Genomic DNA, 27,425 nt, shown 5'->3' on the forward strand with positions numbered 1-27,425 from the left:
GATAAGATATTAGGATACGACGAAACAATGTTTATTTGTTTAATTTTTTAACACATTGGCGTAATTTTAACCAAATCCCCCATCCCCATGTCATTTTTCTTACTTACACATGAGCAAACTAACACCCCATAATATTATGGGAAAAAACTTGTATTCTAGCGTATTTGCAAAACACAAATAATACATTATTTTGGAAAAAGGAAATTAAAACCAGAGTAAATAATTTAATATTAGGGTTCGCAAAGAAATCTAAGTCTCGCGGGGTTGTGTTTTCGGTCTTGCTTGACTGTGCTCCTTTTTCCCAAATTGGGGTGGACAAAAAAAAGATGTTAAAAGGTCTCATTTGAAGTCTTGCACTTTAACTCAGAGGTGTGTTTTTCCAATAAAAACTAATGATATTTCAAATAAACTAACTTCAGATGTATTTTATATTGTAAAATGAATGTTAATCCAGACAAGAGAAACCAAGCGAAACAGGTTTAAAACCATTCCAGAATTTATTTCATTTTATGAACCAGTTCCTCCTCCTCTGCCGAATCATCAATATAATTACAAGGATATGCTGCTGATTCGGTTGCCGAAAAAAACAAAACAAAAATAAAGCATTTTTTTCAACTACACACAAATAAAATAATAAAAGGTAATAAAAACCCATTCAAATCGCTGACTTGAGTAGTCAATAAATAAGATAACGTCTATAGCGTAGCTGTCCTCATGTATGTACAAACATCATTCGTTTTCACATTTTGGGGCAAGAATCAATCTTCAAAAGCTTCTACATTACTTGTGTGTCATTAAAAAAAATAGTAGATGGTTGCTCTGTATTTTCACTGCAGGACAACCACATGCACTGCCCCACAATGTCCTGCTTTTGCCTTCTGTGTTGTTTGCTTTGTGCAAAAATAATAATAATACTTAAAAAAAAAAAAAAAGACAGTCTAGAGGAGAGTGGTGAGTGTGCACCTCAAAATGGCCATCCGTGAGGCAGGAAGTACCCTTGAGTGATCTTAAAAACAAAACAAAGAAATGTCCATGTCTTTGATGTTGAAATGAAACTACTGCACATTGAGGTCAATCTGGATGGATAGAAGGTGACTATTTATGCTGCTAGTTCCCAAATGCGCATTGTTGTGGTTTTGGAGGTCTGCCCTTAAATGGATATGCTGCTGTAAAGCTCCTCGATTTTCTCCTTAAAGAACTCTCGCAGCTCGGGCCGCTTGGCCTTCAGCGTGGGCGTGAGCAGGCCGTTCTCGATGGAGAACATCTCACTGTAGATGTAGATGTTCTTGACCTGGTTCGAGAAACCACGAGAGAAGAGAATTTAGGGAAGGTCTAAGGTGTTTATGAAAACAAGATTCAAAATGATCTACTAGTCCCTTTTCCACCAACAAGGCCAGGAACATTTAATTCCTGATAATATAAAAAAATAATATAAAAACAATTCTGTGGTTTACATCTCCACCACGACTCTTTGTTGCTACTCATTACTGAAACCCAGAGGCTCTTAAACATCATTGCAGAAAATAACAGAAAATAATTCAGTGATCTTTAAAGTTAGTGTATTTTTCTAAAACTTGATCTAACAATAAAACATTCATCCATCCATTTTCTATAGCCCCTTATTCCAACTAGGGTAGCTGAAATATAAACACAAATATATATATACAAATAAAAACATCAACTTAAGCATTAAAAAAGTCATTCTTTGTCACCTGCTCAAATGAATGCAAAGAGCTGGCCTTGCCCAGATGCACCAGATCCTCAAGGATGGCCTTCTTAAGTTCCTGTCAACACAGGTATCACAATTCTTAATGTCCCTCAAAAATGGTACCTTACCATTTGGCAACAACTGCGCCACCTACTGTGTTTTTACACAAGTCCTTATAGGTGCCTAAAATGCCTTTCTTCTTGGCCCACGTTGGCATCACTTCCGGGTCAGGCACCACGATCCCCACTAAGCAGGACTGCACCCAGAAACCATAAATATGATATTCTGCACTATATTTTTAGCACCATTGTCTCTGTTTGCTGTTTATGGCTATTTATTGCTATTTATTTATTTATTGCTCGATTACGAAATGTGGTCTGCCGCTCGGGGAAGTGAACGGAATAAGAATTTCCTTGCGCGGTAAAACTATACATATGACAATAAATCTTTTGAATCTTGATGAATAAAAATGGTAAAGTGACCTGGAGGCTGTCTCCATGCACGTAAAGCTGGGCCACCGGCTCGCTCCGGATGTAGATGTTCTCGATCTTCTCGGGGGAGATATACTCGCCCTGCGCCAGCTTGAATATGTGCTTCTTCCGGTCCACGATCTTCAGCGTGCCGTTCTACAAAAAAGTATAAAAGTATCTACTAATAAATCGACTACCAATTATCGCGATGGTGGCTAATTACGAGACGTACGGGCAGCCATTTGCCGATGTCTCCGGTGTGGAGCCAGCCATCCGGATCCAGCGTCTCGGTGGTTCTCTCGGGGTCTTTGAGGTAGCCCTTAAACACGTTTGGTCCCTTAACGCACACCTGGCCAGGCACCATTGGAAAACCGTCAAATACAAAAACACAATGTTAACAACAAAACATATGTTGGGCTCATCAAAGACCCGAAATCATCTTCAGTGTTTTCACCTACTTCGCCCTCTCCTTTGGCGGCAAAGTAATTTTTCTCGGGAACATCCACCAGTTTGATGAGGTTGCATGGTAGCGGAGCGCCGACGTGACCTAAACCCCAAAATGAAAAATCTTGTTAGCGCAGGGGGGCACCTGATTGGATTATACACTGGCACTTCTATAATGGGTTTGTATGTAAAAATGATGTTTACAATAAAATTATGTTTATACTAGATGTATCCCTCAATAAAAATCAGAAGTGGTTAAAGATGTTTTTTGTTCCGGCTTACAATAAATTCTGTTACGCCCCAAAATTGGGAGGAGTATGGGGTTTGATAGCAATCTTACTCAATAGCGGACACAGCGTGATTCCAGATGTGAGTGAAGGGAAAAGGCAAGCGTGAATGCTTCCTGGCTTAGCTTGTCGTATCTAAATCAGTAAGCAGTTGCCACCAAAATGTATGGCCAAATTTGTGGCCAATATACAAACAACCTGCATGATATTTTGCATTTTGTGACAACATGACTGCTTTAATAAATAGAATGAACAAATTAATGTCCAGCCAAATGTGGCGAGGGCCTTGTCATATTGTTCATTGTTCATTTTTGTAAGTCGTTAGTTACTGATTTCTCAAAAACAAATTGATACAATTGAGGATACAAACCAATATCGTATCCTTGATTTAAAAAACCCAACATAAATAGAGCTTGTTCGTGAAAAAATCCTTTTAAAATAGGATATTTATACAGCAATTGTTAACGTAATACCATTACTGAACATCAGGGGGCAATGTTGAGCTAAATGTAGCGACCAAACTCAGCAGTACGGTATTTGTTCAAACTGGTTCAGTCATGCTATCACAGTCTACATGTCTACATGCAAAGACATGTGCTACTATTTCAAGGAAAGGCCAATATTATAAGAAACTACATAACTTTTGCCGTCATTTTTGACTCTACAGGCCTACCTTAACAAATGTATATTAATATAGGTGTTGTAAATAGAACTGACTACTTCTGATAAAAAAATAACATTTCTCAATTTTATTGTTGTTATGCATTGAATATCCAATCATTAAATCAAATACTGTATATTCAAAGACATGCTTATTGTGAATACATTTGATGTAAATATATTTTCCATTGTTTTATTGCATTATTCAAAATAAATAAATAATTTAATGAGATAAATGAATAAGAATGGTTAAAAATAAAAAAAACAAAAAAAGCTAGCTAAAATATATTATAAGAAACACACACACACACGCACAAACAGGTATTGGGTTAAAAAAAAAAAGGCCAAGTAAAATAATTATAAAAATCCATCATACGTCAGTCCGTCATACAATACATTTCAAATAATACATTTTAGACAACAAAAACAGCTAGATTAATGGAACAAATATTAATACAATGCGTATATTAATGCGCTACTGCAATTTCCCATCTTATCAACAGAGCTGATTTTACTTCTGCAAGAAAGCCATATTTTAATTCTCTTCTCCTAGAGGATTGTCACAAAAGTAAACATTTTTCTTGTGTGTGCCTCTTTTAACAGAACAATTCATGACCACATCATCACTTGACATGTTGACAAACCATTTTTGCCTTATTTGGCTGTGTTTGTGACTGACCTGATTTCAGTTGTTGTTTATTACTTTCCCAGTGTCGTCAGCGCCAACTCTACCCTTTTATTGTGTCTTTCCGACCTATTGGATCTTGGATAAGGCTTGTGCCCCATTGCATAAGCAACAAGCACTCACCTGGAGTCCAGTCGCCTGGCGTGGTGAAGGTGCAGCCGGCCGTGCACTCCGTCTGCCCGTACGCCTCGTACACCTGCAGAGAGAGCGTGCGTCAGCCTTACATATTTGATGAACTACTATTTACAGCAGAAACAATTCTAAATAATGACTGTATAACATGGTATAGCCAGTGGGGGAACGTCAGGGACAGAAGGCCTAAATAGTATCGGGAATTACTAATCTGCATTTACAACCAGTATTTACAACCTAAAAGTTACATTGCGACTGTAGGTCAGTGTGTTCATGGAACAATTTGTCGAGGAATTTAGATCTACCTTATATTGCCGTAATTTTAAATGCTGTATATGTGTTTCATGAAATTGTATTGGTTAGTTATTCCCAACAGTCTTTCCTGTTTCCCCTCCATGAGCCGTCAATTTAACGTGGTGGAGGGATTTGAGTGTCCCAACGTCCTGACTGTTGTTTGAGCCTATGCATTAAAATAAACAACAAACAAACACCCATGAAGGGTGTGCTGGAAAGTGTTTCCTCTGGTGACTGACTCATTCTGCTGTTGGGGGACCTGGAGGGGCGTGAGTGGAAGGCCCACCCCCCTCATCATTTGGTGGGGTCTCCTATATCTGGGGCTGACGTCACCAAGGGGAAAAAGAAAATCCCTGGTGGCAAAGCCAATGGAGTGGATGAGATACGCCTGGAGTTTCTAAAGGGTCTGGATGATGTAGGTTCTGTCCTGTTTGACAGGTCTGTACAACATAACTTGGACATCGGGGACAGTGCCTCTGGATTGGCAGACTAGGGTCTTAAAAAGGGGGACTGGAGGGTGTTTTTTTAACTATAGAGGGTTCAAATGTTAAAACATTATGCAAAGGAAAGATTTTTGAATAAATCTAACCTTTAAATAAATGTTTATTGCATTTATTACAATGATTAAAATGGAATAAATTCATAGTTAAAAATGTTTTTTTACCCGTATTGGCTTTCCTTATTTTAACAGTCAGTATCCCTTGGATGACATATTTCATCTTGTTTTTGTAAAACATTTTTTCACATTGTTACATAAATACATAAATATTCATTCTAATGCCATCTCCTAAGATAACGATGCTGTGGCCTTACATATTGCACATACCAGAAAGCGGCAATGTACATATGAGGGTGTATAACCTGGCATCCTAAAGCTGCTCTGAGGAACCCCAATACAGTGGGCGATGTGGGAGCTGCACCGGTTATGATCATCCTCAGTCTCCCACCCAGGCTCGCCTGCAACACACACACACACACACACACACACACACGCACACACACACACACACACACACACACACACACACACACACACGCACGCACACAAAACAATCAAGTTCGGTCAGAAACTAAGAGCATCAGACATCTGCAAGATCATCTCATACTTTTTCTTATCTTGGTGCTTATTGACGCTTGCAGAGATGAAAGGCATTTTGCAACCATTTTTTTGAAGTCAGTGGTTATAAAATATATTACCTGAATCTTACTGAAGAAGATTTTGTCCCAGATGCTGTCGCTGCGTATGATGCCGCTGCTGACCTCGGCGCCTTTTCTCTTGGCGGCAAAATTGAGGAGCCAGCGCTTCCATGGGCTCCTGGCTTGGCTGAAAATCTGCAAAACAGAAGAAAGATGTCCCTCATTCAGTGTTCATTTGTTTTTGTTCTTCTTTTTTTTGAATTTGGTAAAGCTGCGCTTAGCTCTTGAACTCACCTTGTCGTACATACGGTTGAGCAGGCGCGGCACCACGGGGAAAATGGTAGGCCGCAGGGCCTTCATGTCATCAGGCAGCAAGCGGATGTCGCCCTGGTAGAAGCCGATGCGCCCGCCGTGACAATACACCACCGACTGGGAAACAAAACAACAAATAGAGTACAAAAATAAAAGTTAAAGAAAAAAACACCTATGTGCAGTGGGACAGATAAGATTATCTGATAGATATTTGATCAGCTATTTAATTTGCAAGTTTGGTCACCTATCAAAGAAATTAAATCAAATTAAATTACATTAAATGAGTCCGTCAGCAAACAGTCCGTCATCGACGAATGATTGTTTTGCCGACGGACCAACGAATGACGAGAATGATAAAAAAAAAAAAAAACAACAAATTAAAAACGACAGAATTGCAAATGTCATCCGTCGTTGTAATCGTCGCAATAGATATTACGTCAGATGTCCGTTAGATGTCTGTCATATGTCCATAAGTATAAAAATGCTGGCATATTACAGCCTAGGGTTAAACCCCTTAGGTGGCTTTGTTTTAGTGTTACACTTTTATTACTGTGTTTTGTTTCCTTTGCCGTGTCACTGTAGAACTACAGACATGGGGTGTTAACTGTTAGTACAAAAACAGAAAAAATAATTAATATGAGTGCAGTGCAGAGTGCAGACATTCGTAGACCTGCGCCTGATGAATGACGGACCAACAAACAATAACATTGAATGACAACATATTCTCTTCTAGCACAGTAAAAATGTGTTTGTAAGATTTATCGATAGAAATGAATGAGATAAATATTTTAAAAAAGAATATAAAAGTTTTAAACGTGCATTATATCACATGAAATATGAATATGACCCCCAAAAGTTTGATTAAAACAAAAGAAGTTATTGATCCCATCGCATGTACGTATATTAGCTTGCTATCTAACGGTAGTCTGAATAAGACTTGGTGAATACATGTTTATCACAACTGTTTTTCAAAATTTGTCAACTGATGAAGGTAAAAGAAAGGTGGGAAAACACAGACACATTTAAACGACTCAGTTTTGTTTTTTTTTTGCAAGATGAGAACAACATCAGACTTGAACCAGACATATGGTGACAAGAAAGTTCCCATATCAGGACTTCCTGCTACCCACTTTTGGCAGAAGTACAGTAGGTGGGGGTGGACACCAAGACGCATAAACCGGCCCACTTCCTGATTGTGTGTGAGGTCGTCTGAGGACACGACCGAAGCACCGCCCTCTTTCACCGACACTTTAAAGTAGTGTATGTGCGTGCGTGTGCTTTGGGGGGGGCAGTTAGGTCACACACCTCAACAGTGCTTCTTACCTCAATGAGCCTCTCGAACATGTGAGCCAGTGGCAAGAAGGAAATGAGGCAATCATCCTGGTTGGGAAAAATCACTTTCTGCAAAAGAAGAAGCAGATGAAGGGAAAACAATCTTGAAAATAGTTGAAAAAGGGATGTAAACCATTTTGATTTGTTAACTCACATCGGTCACTTTGAGGAAACCCGAGAAATCAGCCACCACGTTCCCGTGAGTGAGCATCACCCCCTTCGGGTTTCCTGAGTGGGACGGATAAAGGGTGAAATTCAACACAAAGAAGGCCACTTCATAAGGTACAGTTGCAAGTTCATCACCGTCTCAATATAATGGTAAAAGAAAAACTTAACTTCAAAATATTGAGGTAAACCAGCCAATATTTCGGCTTTGATCACTTTAAATATGTTCAGTTGGTGCTCAAAATAAATAGATTAACCTGAAAACATTCCTGTATATCAGTACTTCTCAATTATTTTTTGCAAAGCCCCCCCCTAAGGAAAGAGAAAACATTTCACACACCTCCACTTGCCGTGCTGACTAAAAATTTGATGATTATTTATAGAAATTATATAAGTATACCTAAAGCTGTATCCTTTTAGACTAAGTTAGTCTAACGCTGAAAAAAATAAGCAAAGTGCCTGAAAAAAAGATTCCAATCCTTATGTTATTGCATTTTATTGTATGTATACCCAAAGCTGTATCCTTTTAAACATGAACATGGGGAAAAAAGCAATATAAATCAATTTTTCAACAATTAACTTTTTATACAGGTTAAAGGTTAGCCTAAAACGGAAAAAAAAAAGTGCAAAAAAGTGCCAGAAAAAAAGATGCCAATCCTTATTTTATTGCAATAACATTTCACATGGCAAAACCAAAGTTTTTTTCCATGGTTCATCTGCTTTACAATACACCACAGGTGTCAAACTCAAGGCCCCGGGGCCAAATCTGGCCCGCCACCATTTTATGTGGACTACAAAAATTTAATTATGATATCAAATTTCTGACAAAAATGCCAACTTTGCAGGTTGTTTTCAACTTCAAAAAGTTTATTTTTAGGAAACAACACACATATTTTGTTACCAATCCCCCTTTTGAACCGTTTTTACGGGCCTCTGATTTCCAGAACTAGGTAAATAGGTGACAATCACACTTAAATTTATTTGACTTCACCGCCATAATGGCACGAAACTAAAAGTACAATTCAGCCCACGATTATAATGTGTTTGACACCCCTACAATACGCGAAGCAGGCACTTTTATCCAAAGCAACTAAGAACTGAAGACATAATAAAAGAATGCAATACAATTCAGGCAAGATCAATAAAATAGCCTAGAAAACAAGTTGTCTTTTGGGTTTCTTCATATTTGAAGCTTCAAGGGGGAACAAGTTTGGCTTGTCGGAAGTGAAGGGGTGTCAAACATACGGCCCGCAAATAGGTTGAGATGATTTTATAAAGTATAAGAATGAACTGAATTTTTCAATAAATGAAAAACTTGAAATGTTTCATGATTATTGGTAATGCTAATGTTTTATTATTAATAGTGTTATTGTGCTTGTAGTATTTTGGACAGTAATAACAAAAATATTAGTTGTTTTATCGTTATAAAAATATATACCATGATTTGATTGGTCTGGCCCGCTTAAGAATAGATTTTCCTCCATAAGGCCCGCAAGCTAAAATGAGTTTGACTCCCCCGGTCTAGTGGTTCGTGAGAAAGTGCGGAAGGAGTATTTCTGTGTTCAAGTGACTCGTCTTTCAAGGTCGTCCTGTTCTAACTTCACGAAGAATCCTAAAATACTGTACAAGTAAAGGGAGCGGAAGGTCACTGTCACTATCACTGTCACTAAAAATGAAAAAAGCAAAGAAAAGTACATTATACAGTACTTTAATCATCAAATAACTAAGTAATATTAGTTAATAACTATGTTAAAAATTCTTCAAGCATTAGAGTTCGTGAATTTTTTTTATCTTATTTTGAAATGCATGCTTTTAATTTGTCGGGTCGCCTTGCATTTCCGTTTTCTATTTTACGTTCTCTGTGCGTCATTCGGCTCGTTACGGTACTGAATGACAACGTAAGCTCATATTTATAGTTTATCATCATTTATGTTGATAACGCACACTACTGCCTATCTTTAGTAAGCGATGAGTGTTTATTCTGTTTATTTGTTCGTTTGTGTAGAGGTTGCACTTTATAGTTAGTAGTTGTTGTTAGTTGTTGCTAACCCGCTAATGTCGGCCTAAAATACAGTAAATTCATACATTAAAGTACGACAAGTGTTTATATGTTAGTTGACTGACTTTAACATTGTTGTTGATTTATTATTCAACAGATACGACATGATACACCATACATGAACCAAAATAATTGTGAAGTTCAACGTGATGACTTGCGTACTCTTTCACCTGAGTCTTGGTGCAGATAACCAGTCCTGAGAACAAATTCTCAACAAACTAAGTAATATTAGTTTTTTAATGAATATACAATAATGTTAATAAGGATAATGTAATGTTAAATAATAGGACAAAGGAAATAAAATACGCAAAAACTACAAAAAAAAAAGGATTGTTTATGGTTACTGCGGCTATATTGGGGCGTACATAGAAATCTAGGAACTGATACCCTACTTTGCGGGTTTTAGACTTCGCGGGGGGTTGACACCCCCCATTAACCGCGGAGTAGGGGGTATCACTGTATATGCTTTTGTGGGAATGCTGCATTTGATTTGCTGAAGTTGAATTCTTGACCAGAAGGGGGCCAGCAAGGGAAGAAACAGTCCAACGCTTTGCCATTGGCATAACAACAACTGAACACACACACATGCACACACAATTGCACGCACATTCCTTTTTATCTCGTATGAAAATTTGAGTGGAGGGAGAAACATGTGGTCGCTAAGCTCAGCTACTTTCACGGTTAAGATCAGATGATGACTAAGCGCTCTGATTAGACAATTGGTTTGCTACTTTTAGAAGTGTTTCTACATACTTTGTAGTGCGCTGACAATATATTTGCGCTTATGCGTATTCCTGAGCCAATCAAGTAACAAATGATACGATTATATTTGGTGATCAACGTAAAAAAGAAATAATATAAATTAGAAAGTTTGCTTATATGGAACACACTTATCTATACATTTTTTTTATTTCAATTTAAAAAAAAACATTGGACCAATGAAAGCTTTTTTTCAGTGTATGGGAGCTGGATCACATCAATCGCATTCGTAAATATATGTATGAATTAAATTGAATGTAATTTATGATTTTCATTTTTTATTTATAGATTTTATAATCAATCAGCGGAATAACTTTTATGTACCGGTAACTTAATTTAGTTAGTTATTTTCAATGCCTTTTACATCTATAGCATATATGAAAACTTTCAGACTTACAGACTTGCAGGCCATCTTAAATTTACTTGGGGATTGTTCGCATTATTTTGATAGTTATTATTTCTGAGCGGTGGTTTATGGATCACTGCGGTTGTAATCACCTGTAGTTCCACTGGTGAAGCACACAATAGAAAGATCCTGTGGTGATGGCGGCTGAGTGGGAAAAAGAGTGACATCATAATTTTGTATTCATGATTTAATCACAAAGAACACATATTTTGGATTGTTTTCTTGAACGGTTTATCTGCAAAGAGTGAAAAATGCTAAGCAAATAGCTGTTAAGAATAAAAATAAATTAAAAAAGGAAATTAAAAATGCACAAAATGTAAAACTTATATAAGAAAGCAATTATTCTTATTTAACTCATTCACTGCCAGCCTATTAAAATCGAATCTTAGGTTAATTTGAAAAATAAAAAAAATCATTCAGAGGTAAAAGTTGTAGGATAAATGTTTAAGGATCTCAAATCTTCTGCTCTGGTATTGTAACACGATATTTCATGTACCTAATGAAGTGGCCGGTGAGATGAACCACATCCAGTTATTTATACTTACTAAAGGTTTACGATGGTGATCTCTGCCCAGCGCCTGAGGGACAAACACAGAGTATTTAAACCTGCATTCCGCATTACCTCTCACGCAAACACGTACGTCAAGTGGCAAACCAGTTTGCTATTTTTTGACAAAGCTGACGACGCAATAGAAGTGGCCCATCAAAAATGCGATTCTGTAGCATTACACCTTATTTTGTTGTTCTTGTTATGTGATTAGCAACAAGAGTGGAGAAAGTATATTGAATTGAGGTCTGGCAAATACTAATTTTGCAAAAAATTTTGGGATCATCAAACGTGTTCATGTTGTCCTGATTATATTCAATTTTGGCAAATTGTTAAATTTTCTAAGAGCTGAGGGGATACATACTGAGACTACTTAAGTCTGACAAATGTTTCACATCGCTCAGCGTAGCAGGCATGTGCGACTGTACCTCCACTTCCTGCATGGCCTGCACGTGAACCCCACAACCACGTCCACGCTCCACCAGGGTGGCATCCAGGCCTTCCATGAGAACAATGCGCCGCAGGGCCGGCGTCTCGGCGCGCTCCACGTTAGCTAGCAGTACTTGCGCCTTGTCCATCTTGTCACAAATAACCGTGGAGATGTCGGCTGCGTGCACACACATCACACACCTTACATACATACTACCCAGATCTGCAATCGTTTTCAAGTGCACAAAAGAGAACGATAGCCAGATGCTTTTGTTATTTTTTCCACGAAAATAATGACAAAAAAAGTTTGCAACAAACCAGTAGTGACCTCATGACCATAACTTTTTATATTTTCAATGATTTTGTCAACATTTCCTCATGTGCTGACACGATGACCAAAAACTTTCACTGTGTATGTATGTATTTTCTCTGTGAAAATGAGCAAAATCTCATTAACACAAATCCATTTGCAGCAAACAAAATCAAGTTCTCAAACATTTTGGAGTCAGGGACCCCTTTTAGAAATCAAATTTTCCAAGGATCCCCATTGCAAATGTTTGGGGAAACAAAACAAACAAACAAAAATAATTTAGGCCAAACATAAGTGCGCTATTTATTCAGTAACAGATTAAATTTGACAAGTTTATTTGTTACTTTTCATCTGAACTGAAGTTTCAAAAACAACAATTGTAAGTTACACACATCCTTATAATAAACCAAGTCAATTTCCCCCAAACAGGTTGCTGCCAATTATTTAGTCATAAACCGCATTATCAAACAAAATGCCGCTTTAAATTTGCAATTAATCATTCAAAATTAAGTGTAAACAAAAAATACATTTTGAGAAATATACATTTTATTAACTGTGTATATATATATATATATATATATATATATATATATATATATATATATATATATATATATATATATATATATATATATATATAATTCATAAATAACCCAGCCAGGCCACTGATCCCCAGGGGTCCGCAAATCCAACTTTGAAAACCACTACTCTAAGTTAATGACCATTACTTTCCAGATTTGTAATAATTTTATCAGTGGGTAGGATAGCCTCACATTAGCATAGCAGCTAATAAGTGTCTTACCCGTGTTAATGATGAAGCGTATAGCGTCAGGACCCAGCGTGTCATAGAGGGGTACCACCACCATGGAGTATGTGTAGCACGCTAGCTCAGAGATTATCCACTGCAATGACAATTTAAAAAATGAATCCAGTTAAATATTCAATGCCAAATGCTAACATCTCATTGGGTGTTTGTTTAGATTGAAATATTGAACAATAAACCACAAAATACAGAATACAATGATCCCTTGCTATATCGCGGATTTTTCAAAAATATTCATCAAAAATCAAAACCTTTGAAATGTACTAAAAACTTCCTCTGGGCTCGGTTTGCTGTTGTCTGATTGGCTTGGTAAATTCCAGTCGCCAAGCTAATTGGCCAAGACGCCTGTTACTGTACAATCAAGCTAACCATGTGCTCCTTTTGTTCTCTGCTGAACACTCGTTTTAGATTTGTTTGCATGGGACACCCTAGAAACATCTCCTAAACACCCCAAGTCTCCTAATTAATCTAGTAATGGAAAAGGAAGATAATAATTGAACGAAAAAGTGAAAGGCCTTGATGAAAGCAAGGAAAACTTCACCCTAAATTAACATTGGTTTGGATATAGTATTGCGTCATGCCTGAACAACATTCAAATGCTCTAAATAAGATGAAGCAACAGATGCGGAACGTGAGTTCAAAAAAAGATGTGGCCTAGTCATACAGGCTTCACACCCGAACAAGTCCACCACTCGGCCGTGGATAATGCTATGGTAATTTCAATGCTATGAGGCTAGCACGGCCGCTAGCCACTGAAGAGTTCACCAACATGACATTGGACAGGAGACTGACAATAACATGGTCAGCCTTGGAGTTCAGCAACTATGTCGATGTAGTAATGACTTTTTTTGAGGGCATTTGGGCTGAAAAGAAGAAGCGGTGGCAACTACTTCCCATCACGATGTCCGTCGGAAAGCCCCGTCAGACCTTTCAGCAGATAAGCAATAAGTAAGTGCTTGCAGACCTTTCGTACTTGTGCATGTGTTTTATTCCTTTTTTTTCAGAGCTATACCTAACCTTCAATGCACTTGTGCACTTTATTTTATTTACCATTGCACATTATTGTATGTATACTATCCACTTCATACTTGTGCACTGCTATTTATGTGTTGTTTATACCTTGTTTTTTGTCTTGGTACTTATCCTTTTTTTTTTCCCACAACATTCATGTGGACGGCAAAGTTAGAATTTCATCATATGGAAAAATGTGCTTTTACACTGTAAACATGACAATAAACACTCTGAATCTTTGAATCTTAAATAATGAGGGTGTGTGTGTGTCAGAGAAAGAACGTAAAATTGAAAGGGTTTATTAAATATAGTTCATAAAATGTCCACAAGGGACAATTGGTGAAATTCGTAGACTCCAGTCTCTATTAACCATGATAAACGAGTGATTACTGGGCAGTTGTTTTTGCCTACTCGACTAATTACTATTCAAAGTAACAATTTCTCTGTGGTCAGTTAACTATAAAACAAATGGTAACATTTCCATCCATTTCTCTGGTGTACTGACAAGCACACTGAGTTGCCCTATATATGAAATGTGCTACATCAAGTTATTTTGCCTAGCCTTAGAAGAATCTTCAAAGGAAAATAAAACTAACATAAGAGGCAATTGTTAACGCTGTAATAATTACATACTTATTATCTTATATGACCTGTATGTTTAACAATGACAAACATGCTCCGTTTGGCTTATTGAAGTCAAACTTGACTGATAACATTTAAGTTTGCTGATGACTGTTTGTTTACATGAACGGACCAGTTAAGCTTGATTGAGGACAAGTTCGACAAATGTGAATGGAATTAGACAGCATTAGTTTACATGAGCTCACTTCGATGAAATGTTACAGATCTCAGTAGTTTGACAAATGATGACGTTCCTGTTATCAATTTTTAGAAATGCTTTGTTTTATTAGCATTAAGTTAAATGCTATCATTGATTACTGTTTGTTGTGTTGTCATTAGCTTGTATAAAATAAGATGTTACTTATTATAATACAATCTAAGAAATTTTAAAAATGGTGACACGTTAAAAGTAATATATCTACTTTACCTTATCCCACCATTTAATTTTTTCTCTCTTTTTTGTATTAATTATGGACTATTTGAAGTTGTTTAGCATTTGGGGGTCTGAAAGCAGTTATATTTTACAATGGCAATAAAGTTATTGTATTCAGTCATCATTTGTCAAACTACTGAGGTCTCTAACATTTCATTGAAGTGAGCTCATGTGACAGCATTAACTGTTCTACATTCTCTATGTGACAGCATTAGCTTATATGAGCTCACTTCAATGAAATGTTACAGACCTCAAGTCGTTTGACAAATGGTGACTTTCCTATTTTCAAGTTTTGTTTTATTAGCATTACGTTAAATGCTATCAGCGTTTGGTGTGTTGTCATTAGCATATAATAAATAAAATTTTACTTATAACACAATCTACAATCTAAGAAATCTTAAAAATGGTAACACGCTAACAGCAGTTTATCTACATTACCTTATGCCACCGTTTAATGTTTTTTATTTTTCTTTTGTGTTGGTTATGGACTATCTATTGTTGTTTAGCATTTTGGGCTCAGAAAGAAATGACATTTTACAATGGCAATAAAGCAATAGTATTCAATAAGGAAAGGTTGTGGCTGAAAGAACTGAGTGATAAAGAGATGATAACCTCAGGTCGGTTCTGAGCAAAGACCCCAATGAACTGGTCTGGACTGGGTTTGCAGCCCTGGTGTAGCAGGCCTGATCCCAGATGCTCAGCCCTGCTTGTGACCTGTGAGACCAGAACAAGTCAATAACAACACTGTGTAGCAAAAAAACACATGACACGATACACACAGACACACATGTTGTAATGACACAGCTAGAGTATACTGTTACATCACTCCTTTGGCATCTTCAGTCTGACTGGAAGTCACATGACTTCTGTTGGGGAAACCTTAAGTGCAACTCAGCCTTCTGACATTAGAGAGAGCCAGTTTGTTTATTGTCAATCTCATTTAGGGTGGAAAAATCTTACAGTAAATTTAAAACAGAAGTAATCTAATTGGGGAAAAAAAAAATAAACAAAAGGTGCAACAACTTGATCTCTGTGTTTACTCTTGTTCTTCCCTGAGCTCTGGATAGTTTGGGACATTTTAACATGTGTCAAATTTCTCTAGGATCACATTAATAAAAATGTTGTAGTAACAATAAGTGGGTATTATTTTGGATTGTAAGATATGTTCGCGATTTGTCTTGCTGGCAAATGTCTGTTTCAGAACCAAAATGTTGTATATCCTGCACACCTCTTTGTAGGACATCCATTTGTATGGCTGGTTGGGGAGTCTCGAGCCCAGGCAAGGCCCGTCACCTGCGAGAAAATAGGTAACATTCGTTACCACCGCAACCAAGCAGTTCACTGATTTGCGGAATCAAATGCTTTGAGAGCCACATCCTAATGTACCTGATATATGGAGGCCCCGCTGGAAGACCTCGTACATTGTCCTTGCGTCGTCGTGGTAATGAGTCAGCAGCTTGGATTTGTCACCCATCATAGACCTGCGACCCCCATCTTCACTCTTCATTAAAAGACACAAAATGCAGCTCAAGTGAATGCATCACCATGTCAAAAATCATTTCATTTCACAACAAGGGATAACAGTGCGCATGCTGCACCCCTCTAAATATCACACGCTACAGCTTTAAAGCTCTAAACTTGTGTTTTCTAGAGCTGTAATTATTTTGTATATCTTAAGTCTTACCGGCACCTCCTCAGACTGGTGCAAGAGGTTGCATGGTGGTTTGATGGGGCGAGGTCTGGTGGCTAGACAATAGGTCAGCACGGCAACAAGGGCACACAAGCCCACCAGCGTGGAGGTGGACAGCGAGCTGAAGAAGTGGCTCAGCTCATCCATGTCTGGCACTCGCAGGCCGCTCAACATCTCCTGGGCCTGCATCTTCTCCATCAGCGTCCAACTCAGCTCTGTGGAACAACAAGTAAATTGACAATATTGCTGCATGGCATAGTGTTGTATTCCTCGTTTAGCCAGAAAATTATGTTTGGTTTTGTATAAAAAGTTCAGCATCGTGTTATGTTTTGGGTCCAGTACAACTATACACAAATTAGCATGTTCTTGTGCTCTTGTTCTATATTCTCTATTAAGGAACCTGTGTGACGTGTTCAGTGTCAGCAGTGATGACAAAACCTGACTTGATTTATTGAAAGCGTAGTAAGTGGCTGCCAAATGTAAACATAGTCGCACTTCAAAAGACAAACACACACTCACCAACTCATGATAATAAAGACACTTTCCATTCTTACGGTGTACGCCACCTACTGCACCAATACAGCAGGGATAGTGTCTAGCACACCCGCAAGCGTGAGGAGGACAAGCAATTGAGATTGACCAATGGTTGAATGGGATACTGAAATTCTTCCATGAATGTCTTTTACAACATTATTTTCCATACGCAACCTCCTGGAAATAATGATGGAAAATCAAGAAAGAAGTGGTAGTCAGTAACAGTTACCTTTCTTTAGACCATGCAGAGGGAAAAAACTTTAGAAGCACCCTGTACATTTCCATTCCCAAAACTAACACTTGCATCAGATGAGATCTGCTCATTAGTCTGCAGTTAAACAGGAGTGATGACACCTTGGAGAGTTGTTGCATCAAGTGGACTGACATGAATCATGGCTCCAACACGAGATGTCAATTGAAACATAAGAGAGGAAATGTCTTAAAGAAAGACTTCTTAAAGAGGTTTGTTCACAGTCAGCTGGTGTGTCCGGGTACAGAAACCTGGAAACCATGCAGGATACTGACCCTTGAGGACCGTGTTTAGACACCCCTGACCAAGGAAGACATCAAAGCGTCAAGACAGGAAACTCAACGCAATTAGTCTTGAAAAAGAAAAATTCTTGATATCTTTTAGTCTTTCATAAAGCCATAAATTTGCCGTTTGAAATGACTTGAGGTTTGTTCATGTCTGGAATCTGCTTTTTTTTCCACCAAAATTAAACCTGCATTAACCGTCTGTCAAGACTGGCAATTCCATCATTTTTGCCAGGTGTTGTACTGACATATCAATCGTAGTTTGGGATCTAACGGACTAAAGAGTTGCATTCAATATCCAATAGAGTAGCATTGCTTTTACTGTCTGAACCAGCAACATTGTGTTGTTGCATTTACTTTCTACTAGGAAGCATTATGTTGTGTTCAGGGTCAAAAACATTGTAACATGTTGTGTTGTCACTGTCTATCAGGCATGATTTTTGCTCAGGGTCCGACAAAGCAGCATGTCACTGACTATTCGGGGTTTATTCAGCTGTTGTGAGAGTCTGATATAACCGTGGACATGCAGAGGTTGTGGAGTTCTTGAACATTACCCACAAAAAAAGAAAATTGTTGCTACAGCTGGCGTCACAACATCAACAATCGTCAACCTCTTGGGAAGATTGTAGCTTCTAATGAACAGCACCATGTTGCATTCAGGGATTACTTGCCAGTACAATAATTGTTAATCACTAATTTAATGAGAGGGCTATGGATTAAAAAAACAAACAAACAAAAAAAAAACGCTTACTTTGGGACATCCTATTGGCCTCCTGTGAAACTCACGCCCAAGTCCTGTAAGGTCCGCCCCATCAGGCCATCTAAAGGCGGTTGCGGGTGATCAGTGCCCAGCTTGAGGATGTCAAAGCCTATTAGAGTTGAGACAAATTGACGCCTCTAACCTGGATATGTCTCTCTCTCTCTCGCTGTCCATCTCATTCGCTTTCAGCCACTCTTGAGCTTACCTTAGCCACTTGACAGCATTGTGAACAGATGTCAGATTTGAAAAACCACAGTGTGACATCATCAATAGCTGATACGTCATTTCCTGTTACAACCACGTGCAAAGATACTCAAAGGTTGAGGGGTAGGAAACGTTGGTTCCTTGAGAGCTATATCCAGCCAGTCTTCGATATCTCCTTCTCATCACATCTGTTTCTAATGATCAGCTCATCAGCAAGCTTTGTGGAAGCCTGATAAATGTCCTGATCATTTGTATCAGGCGTTTTGAAAGGGAGACATCAAAAAACAGGATGTATACAGCTCTCAAGGAAATGAAGTTTCCTACCCTGGGTGGTGGCGTTCCAGCCCAATTCCTCCTCTTAAAGGATTAGTTACCTAGTTTTTTATGTAAATAGTATGTTACATAAATATTTTAGGTGGCTTAGTGAAACATTAGTTATCATGTCCGCCTCACAGTTTAGTTCAGGGACCCGAATTCAAAATGACCTCATTCCTGTGTGGAGTTTGCATGTTCTCCCTGAGCCTGTTTGGGTTACCTCACAGCACTCTGACTTCCTCCCACATTCCAAAAACATGCACGGCAGGTCTATTGGACATACTAATTTCTCCTTAGGTGTGGCTGTTTAGATGTACTCTACATATTTTGTAGAATATCAAACAAAATGCGGAAGGGGCTTAGTTTGGACACCGATTTCTGCTGAGGCTATTGCAACTCCTTGCGAAAATGTAGCACCATCTTTGGCAATTGATAGCATTGTGAAGCTAAACAGAAAGTCATAACACACTTCACAAGGACTTTTGACAGTGATTAGCGTCTTATGTCTAAAGGTGAGATTAGCGACAACGCGTGCGAGATCTCACACCATCCTGTTTGGCTCATCACTCTTTCTGCATCCTCACAATGACGCCGGCCAAAATTATTTTGAGGGATAAAAAATTAATAATTTTCTTCCCAATTAAAGCAATAATTTTAGAAAAAAAAATTAGAGGTGAAAAAAAAGTTTTATGAAAAAAAACATACATGAATGAGGTTTATAATTATTGTACTTAGACTTTTTCTATGTGTACCCAGTCTTTCATAATTAAAAATAGTTCATATATTTAATTTAAAACAGGCATAGGACGAAAACCGGATTGGTGATATATTGCAGTTTTACAAGTCACGGTTATTTAAAACAAAAAAAAGATTATCAAAGCCCGTAATAACTTATTGAGCGGTAATTTTCTTTCTTTAAAATAATAACATTAATGACACATTCAAAAGCACAAATGCAAATGCATGGAAATGGTCTCCAAAACAAACTCCTGCTCATATGACTGCACATTCTTTTAAGGCCTGTGTGTGAATTGCAAACCCTCAATCAAAGTCATGAAAAGCAGCGTGGGGTGTGTCATATTCCTACTCTCAGGTGTCTGTTTTGTTGTTGTTGTTTCAGTGCCAGAGTGAGAGGGTAGTGCCCATTGCTACACACCTGCCAGCAATTGCCATCAGCCGCCTTTGCAAGTAAAAGTGAAGGCGTGGCTGAAATCACTCGTTGGATTATTCACTTTCTCACCCGGGCAACCGGTGTGAGTGCTATGTGGAAGATTCCGGACCTGTTGACTTGATGACTCAACAAGCCTCATACTAAGGTCAACTGCCTTTATTGACTCTGGTTCTGATGACTGCTTTTAGGGACACATTTTTGTTAGAGGTCCTAAATTGTTCACTACTCACGTAAACTAATGACTCAAAGAGTGCAGAACCTGATGGGTGTCTTGTAATGGAGATAACCCACATTACAGCTGCAGTTAAATTACAGTTGTCAGGTAACGACATTGAAACACGTTGATTTCCTTATTATACAATCCAAATCCACACCCATGGTGTTAGTATTATTATGGCTAAAATTGCAGATTCCTGACATGAATTGGGATGGAGCAGCAATTGGAAGATTAAGAGTGTATTTTGTCATTGACATTCCCTAAAATAGGTCAATAGGTCTTCTCAATTAGTGGAACCATGTGATGAAACAGTAAACTTGGATAAAGTCCCTATTGGATATTACGATTTAAAGAAAGTTTTCAGTAAGGATCGTGGACTGTGCTATGGATCTCGTTACCAAGCTCAAGATTGTATTAAGTGTCTAAAGCTTAGCAAAATTACAAATTCCTTGGAATTGGATTTTTCTTTAATTAAAATAAAGACCCTTCATCCGTGCCTCAATAACTGAGGTCTAAATGAGATTAAAAATTATGTATAAATGTATGTATAAAACGTATAAAAATATATACACATCATTGTTATTGGAATCGGGATTGGCCCCAATACAGTCAGCCAACATTTTTGCAGAATTGCACTTTTAAAAATGCCTAACTCAAGAGAGGATGAGTAGAAAACAATATTTCGACCGCCATGAATATCTCATAATGTTAGTTGGTCTGGCTAATGCACCTGCAGTGTTTAAAATTCTTATTAACAATATCTCGAGATGTATGCTAAATAAATCTTTTGCTTTATCTTGACAATATCATGATTTTTTTTTATTTTTCAAAGACCTGCAAGCACATCAGGGTCATGTTCTATGGCGGTGCAACGTCTACTAGAGAAATTCTTCTGAAAGCAGAAAAATGCGAGTTTCATTCAAGTACAGTTCAATTTCTGGAGTTCATAGTGGAGAAGGACCAACTTGGCGCGGATCCAAAATCCAGGCTATAGTTGAATGGCCAATTCCAAGGAAGCAGCCGCAAAGGTTGCCAGGTTTTGCCAATTTGTAACCACGGCCACAAAGTAGAAACTTAGATGTGTTTTACATCTTACAATAGACACTTTTTATGTATGCCAGAGTTTGAATGCATCGTAAATAATCAGCAATTGTTCACATGCCGGTTTTGACGCCGCTAGATCTTCAATTCGAGGTTGAGGTGGATGCCTCAGATTCAGGAGTGGGGGCTGTTCTTTCCCAACAATCTCCCAATGACCAGAGGCTTCGTAACTTTGCCTTCTTCTCAAAGCATTGGAAGATTGGAAGCTAAGAGTTTGCCCTATACCTTCAGGGGTGGAGGCGTTGGCTGGAAGGTGCCAAGGAAGCATTCACAGTGTTTACAGGTCATAAAAATGTGACCTACATTTGCACGGCCAAGAGATTCACTTCATGCCAGGCCGACTGAGCCCTGCTACTTACCCATTTCAACTTTGTGATTACAGAATACAGTAGAACTCCTCTAAAACAAAATCACATTTGCAGCCAGGAATTTTTCACAACAGGGGACTATAGTCTATGTCTCGGACGTAAACATAAAAAACGTGTTGCGCAATCTAGAATCTGACTGAAGTTAAAAACAAAACCATCCAACATTTTAAAATTTTTTTCCGAACGGACAGCATGGCAGACGAACTATTGCTTATGTACAGTAAGTTTGCTAATAAAAACACCTTTATGATCCGTCCGAAAAGAAGTACCATGATCTAAATACAATGAACAATTTCTGGCGAGCACCACGTCGGGGAGAGATGAGGGGTTTGTTTAAAAACGCTTGGAAGAATTTACATTGTTTGAATCTACTAGGACTCTATACCTCTGTTGTAGTGTTGTTTGTATGCTGTAGAGTCCATTTACTGCCACCTACAGTATGGGAGAATATCGTCTAACTGCTCAAGAAAGCCTCTACGAATATACAGTTGCTGCAAACCGCGTCAAGTATAAACCAAGTTAGACTTTTCCTGCAGACTTGTTTTGGCCGTAGTGAATTTCAGTACACCGCAAATGCAGAAAAAAACATTTCGTATTATGCAATCATAATCGTATTGTGTTTTTTCCTTGTATGAGGAACTAAGAGGGAAAGGCTTCAATGCATGGATTTTTTTTGCACATGCAGGTTTTGTTGTAGAGGAGTTTTAACTGTACTGTGGTTCAAAAAAAACAGACCCTATGTGCTTTCTAGGCTCCACACACCAGCAGCGGCTGAAGAGCCTAGGATAGAACCCATCATCCTTGCTGAAGTAGTGCTGTGGTCTCTCAGGTGGAAAGTGGAGAGCAAGGTGACTGAGGCCTTGAGTAATACTAAGGTTCAAGGTCCTGCAGGGAGGTTGTTGTTCTGAGTCATTGTGCTTCAAAGTACTGACGTTGGAAGACACATCAAAAGTAGAATGCTATCAGTCAAACATTCTTCCCCACTTCACAGAGTTTCGGGTGGCCTGGCATGAGAAGTGACATGAGGCATGTTATGTGTGTGACACAACAAGAGGAAGTTTATGGGAGCATAAACCTCCTGCTGAGCAGCTTTGTCCTTTGCCCATTCCGACCCGCGCTTGCTTGGTCCCTCATCTCTTTGGATTTCATTATGGGACTCGCAGTTTTGAGATGTAACACCACCATAATCACCATGGTGCATCGATTTTCCAAAATGGCCCTACCCAAGTTGCCGTCTTCTTTCGAGACTGCTACATGACTTATCAAGCATGTGTTCCATCCCTGAGTCACCCAAGTGGTGCCTCCTTTCTCTCTTCTCCTGATTGGTGATTGGTACTGTTTGGGACATCTTGGACTCTTGGCGGAGGGGCAGAGGTGTGCAGTATCTGATTGATTTGGGATGAGTATGGCCCAGAGGAGGCTTCCTGGATCCATTTCTCCTGTGTGACTTCCACTCAATTCGCCCATTGAAGCCAGGAGGTGTCTATTGGTGGGGGGGTATTGTCACCAATGTTTTATTTTTAGTTGATTTCAGTGACAGAATATGTGGGTGGTGTCTTGCTACACACCTGCTGGCAATTGCAATCAGCCGCCTTTTAAGTCTTTCAGTGCCAAGGATGAGAATTTTCGTCACGTCAAATACTTTAATTTTTAATGAATGGATAGATGACATTCGTGGCCAGCGCTCCTCTTAATTATATGCCAGTAAAGCACTGTTGTAATGCAGTTATATACATAAGCAAAGTTTTATTTTGGCATCAAAAAAACATTTTCACTGTTTTTCATGTTTTATCAAAGGAAAGTACTGTTGAGATGTTGCGGATGCTACAAAACAAAATATTTGTAAGTAGATGTATATGTGCACGGACGTTTTTTTTTCCTTTTGTCCAAAATAGCTTGGTATCACTCAAACAGTGCTTACTTAAGTACGGAATAAGGTAGCATCTTACTTTCTTTTTCAAAGTAAAGAATGGAATCCCGTCTTTCATCTGGCACCACCAATGTCTACATAGTCATAAAATAAAATATTTCGTCAGCCTGGAAAGATGCATCAAAATGCTCGAAATCAGCTGGGGGTTGCCTTTTCAAATACTGCTTGGCACTGAAAGAGTTAAAGGGGTGTTATGACTGAACTTGATTGGTATATTATTCACTTACTCATTCTTCTTGCCTGCCTGGGATTTTCTGATGTGGCTTTACGCAGGTTTTCATTTGTTCATGTGAGCATCATTCTTTAGTCTCTGTTTATTTTTCCTCCACTTGTGCGTCTCGTTTTATTGTTTTCCTTGTTTTGTGCAAGCGCCTTTGGTTTGTTACTTTTTGCAAGCACCTTTTAATTTGTACATTAGCTTTGTGTTTTATGCAAATGCCTTTTGGTGTGCCTTATTCAATCCTCTGTGTCTACCTCCCTGCGATCCAGATGAATGACTTCATGATAGACCAGCATTCAGGAAAGACAGGTAACAAGCAACCATATCAAGAAATGTTGATATATCAGCATACGTTTCGTGATCAAACTAATTTTTTGATTATTTCCAATGCGCCACAAAGGAACAAGCCAGGTCAGCGTTTCCCTGGTACCCATTATGTTCAGTTTCGTCTCAAGGTAATAAAATCTGAGGTAGCAGAGGTCCACTTAAGTAAAGAGGCTGTATCATGGTAATTCAACTTTTTTTTAGAGCTTTTTACCATGTTACAATGCTAATAAACACCACAAAATGTTTTGTGTGTGTGATATGGCAAAAGTTTGAAGCTTTATGGTTATCAGGGTATTGATGCTTGTTTATGTCCGCTTGTTTTTGGTGATATATGGGGCTGATTGCAAAAATCTGTGATGCCTACCTAAAATGATTTGCCCTTGCAGCACAAAATGGCAGCAGTATCAATAATTAATTTCTATTTACTCATCTATTGCGTTTCGTTACATGTTAGCATTAGCGTTACGTTTTAGCATTAATTTGATAAAACGTAAATATCAGGTAAATTGAACATTTTGGTGTTGAAGTATACAATGTTTTACTGTCCTGTGTTTTATGTAGCAGTTTTATAGAAAACTTCAACAAGAAAAATACAAACGGATAGCTTGAAGCAATGCTTTCCTCCTTTTTGGGGAACTGTGTGAATTCTCTTTCACTCCCTAACTGATCATATATTTCTATTTCTTGACGGCACAAGAATAGGATTACTTGCAAGTGTGTATTTTTATGTTAACATGTTAACAACAACTGCACCTTTTGTGTCCATTTTAAAACCTTAAAGCAGCAGTGGGGAATCTTTAATTAAAATTTAAAGAAAAGGAGTATGGTTACATGACTTGTGCTAAGCTAAATAGCATGAATTTTTAAGCAGCAGCAGCCGCCAGGTGATGGGACTGGAATACTGGACACAGTGACAGGTGTCAGGTACTTTTTTTTTTTTTAGGTAAACACACATTTTATGCAAGTTAACCAAGAATATGCTAGTTCTATTCTTTAAAATACTGATACTCAAAGTGTCTACATGAGCTCACTTGAGTGGCCCCTAAAAAGTTTGGGCTATATTGTCATGCATATTCCTACACATTATTATAAAATGAAACTGTGTTATAAATCTAATAAAAACGTCAATACACGGAAAAGAAAATCCATTAACAGGACACAACACGTTCCGATTCACAACACGTCTCTGTTTCTAATACTTTGAAAAAGTCTGTTGGGGTTCTTAATAAAATATCGCCCTGACCTCAACCACGCATACCCTTCCCCCCCTCTTTTTTCCAGCACCACCTCTCAGCGTGGACAGCTCCCGCTCTCTCGTCCAATCAGCTCCGGCTTTGACGTCACAACCCTGCCGCCATCACTGCGAGGCATGGCGGAGGACATCAGAATGAACCGAAAAAACTGACTGGTGCACTTTTAACACGCGCGCGCAGATGCATCCATCCATTTCTAGAGCACAAATAAGCAGCAATGGCCTATGATGACGTGTGCGCCCAAAGTCACTAGCATCTCAGTTAGCTTAGCATCCCATCATTAGTCCCAAATTAGTCAAGGTCCTTTTTGATAAATATGAATAAAGGTTCAATAAAAATAAAGGCGAATAGCCAATGAGTGACGCAAACGGCCGGCCTTCTGCGTCACCTTGCGCCCCCTCCCCTTGAAAAAAAACGCATGAAGGTGAACCAGGGTGAGGGTGGGTGGACAATTTCGGATGATAAAGAAGAATAATGTTGATGATAGGACTCACCCAAAAGGATCCACAGCGAGCCGGACACCAGCACGAAAGCGAGCATGTCTGTTTCATGTGGACGTGGGGGGGTCCCGGGTGCGGCGGCCGTGGACTGGACTGGATGCTGGCTGGTTTGCTGCAAAGAGGCACCGGCAATCTGGAGATTAACGGAGGGGAGGGGGGAGGGGGGGTGAGGGTGGTGGAGTCAAGACAATGCTATGCAGCTCATCCTGATGTCAAATGAAAAAAAATTCTGAATTCAATAAACATCTTTAATGTAAGAGAAATCAAGCATTATTTAGTGTTGGAAGGATTTCTTTATTATAAAAAAAAAGAGGGGGGGGCGAGAGGGAGGTACGTCACTGATATGGGGCAACGTTGCGTCACGGTTACTAAACCACGCCCACTGAACTGAAGTAACCCCACCAGGTGGGCTGATGTATGGATAGCAACAGGAAGGCAGACAGAGCATGAAAAGGTTTTGATTTCTTGTGAAGATTTTTATTATATATGCATATATATTTTTTATTATACATATATATATTTTTATATATTTTTCTTTATCCATAAAACTTGGTATTGATTTATTCTGAAAAAAATAAAATGAGTAAAATAAATGCCAAAATTTGTGAACCTAATAAAATCTGTATTATCTAGAAAGATAATCATGAAACTAAATTCATCCATCCATTTTGATCGCTTATCCTCACGAGGATCGCGGGCGTGCTTGAGCCTATCTCAGACGTTTTTCGGGCAGTAGGCGGGGCACACCCTGAACTGGTTGCCAGCCAATTGCAGGACACGCACAGAGGAAGAACCATCCCTCTCGTCACGCATAAGAGCAATTTTGAGTGCTCAAAAAAAAACCTATCAGGCACATTTTTAGAGCGTAACAGCAAACAGGAGTACCCGGAAAAACCCGGAAAAACCCCACCCAGGCATGAGGAGAACTCCATACAGGAAGGCCAGAAATGGAAGTAAATCTGCAACCTCTGTCTGTGAGGCAGCTGTGCCATTGAACTAAATAGATAGATAGATAGATAGATAGATAGATAGATAGATAGATAGATAGATAGATAGATAGATAGATAGATAGATAGATAGATAGATAGATAGATAGATAGATAGATAGATTTGTAAAAACAAAAAAATCTAATTCTGTGTAAATGGAAAAAATATGGATTTTTTTTTTGAGCGGGACTAAGCTGAAAACCAAGTGACAACATTTGTGAAATAAAATACAGAAAATAAGTAAAATAAAGAAATACATAAAATATATTTTAACTTTGAATAATAAATAT

The 27,425-nt window shown here is 38.5% G+C and overlaps 1 protein-coding gene and 1 long non-coding RNA gene across 2 annotated transcripts; one reads left to right on the plus strand and one right to left on the minus strand.

Moving 5' to 3' along the window:
* Positions 1-478: 478 nt before the first annotated feature.
* On the minus strand, positions 479-26,282 carry acsl6 (acyl-CoA synthetase long chain family member 6). The gene is made up of 21 exons (XM_088440407.1): positions 26,143-26,282; positions 16,709-16,929; positions 16,411-16,525; positions 16,253-16,317; positions 15,637-15,738; positions 12,939-13,038; positions 11,826-12,004; positions 11,396-11,428; positions 10,943-10,994; positions 7,616-7,689; positions 7,453-7,530; positions 6,112-6,246; positions 5,878-6,012; positions 5,542-5,637; positions 4,378-4,450; positions 2,637-2,725; positions 2,411-2,527; positions 2,191-2,334; positions 1,863-1,964; positions 1,713-1,784; positions 479-1,291 (listed from the first exon to the last, which is right to left on the minus strand). Exons 1-21 carry the CDS (start codon positions 26,186-26,188, stop codon positions 1,151-1,153), a joined length of 2,169 nt encoding a protein of 722 aa, XP_088296533.1. The 5' UTR covers positions 26,189-26,282; the 3' UTR covers positions 479-1,150.
* Positions 20,289-26,281, plus strand: LOC148409032 (uncharacterized). Its single transcript, XR_015868545.1, has 4 exons — positions 20,289-20,377; positions 24,338-24,377; positions 24,469-24,523; positions 25,677-26,281. It is a non-coding gene; the product is annotated as an uncharacterized LOC148409032 (long non-coding RNA).
* Positions 26,283-27,425: the final 1,143 nt, after the last annotated feature.

This window comes from Hippichthys cyanospilos, chromosome 18 (assembly GCF_059441005.1).
Source record: "Hippichthys cyanospilos isolate Australia breed blue-spotted pipefish chromosome 18, RoL_Hcya_1.0, whole genome shotgun sequence".
In the NCBI taxonomy this organism is placed as follows: domain Eukaryota; kingdom Metazoa; phylum Chordata; class Actinopteri; order Syngnathiformes; family Syngnathidae; genus Hippichthys; species Hippichthys cyanospilos.

Bases quoted from the DNA above. Each gene is read 5' to 3' on its own strand.
- acsl6 (XM_088440407.1), bottom strand. From the start codon at position 26,188: ATGCTCGCTTTCGTGCTGGTGTCCGGCTCGCTGTGGATCCTTTTGG. The intron at 7,531-7,615 runs GTGAGTTAACAA...CTTCTTTTGCAG, and splicing joins GTTTCCTCAAAGTGACCGAT to AAAGTGATTTTTCCCAACCA. The intron at 4,451-5,541 runs GTTATACACCCT...CTCTCTCTGCAG, and splicing joins GAGCAGCTTTAGGATGCCAG to GTGTACGAGGCGTACGGGCA.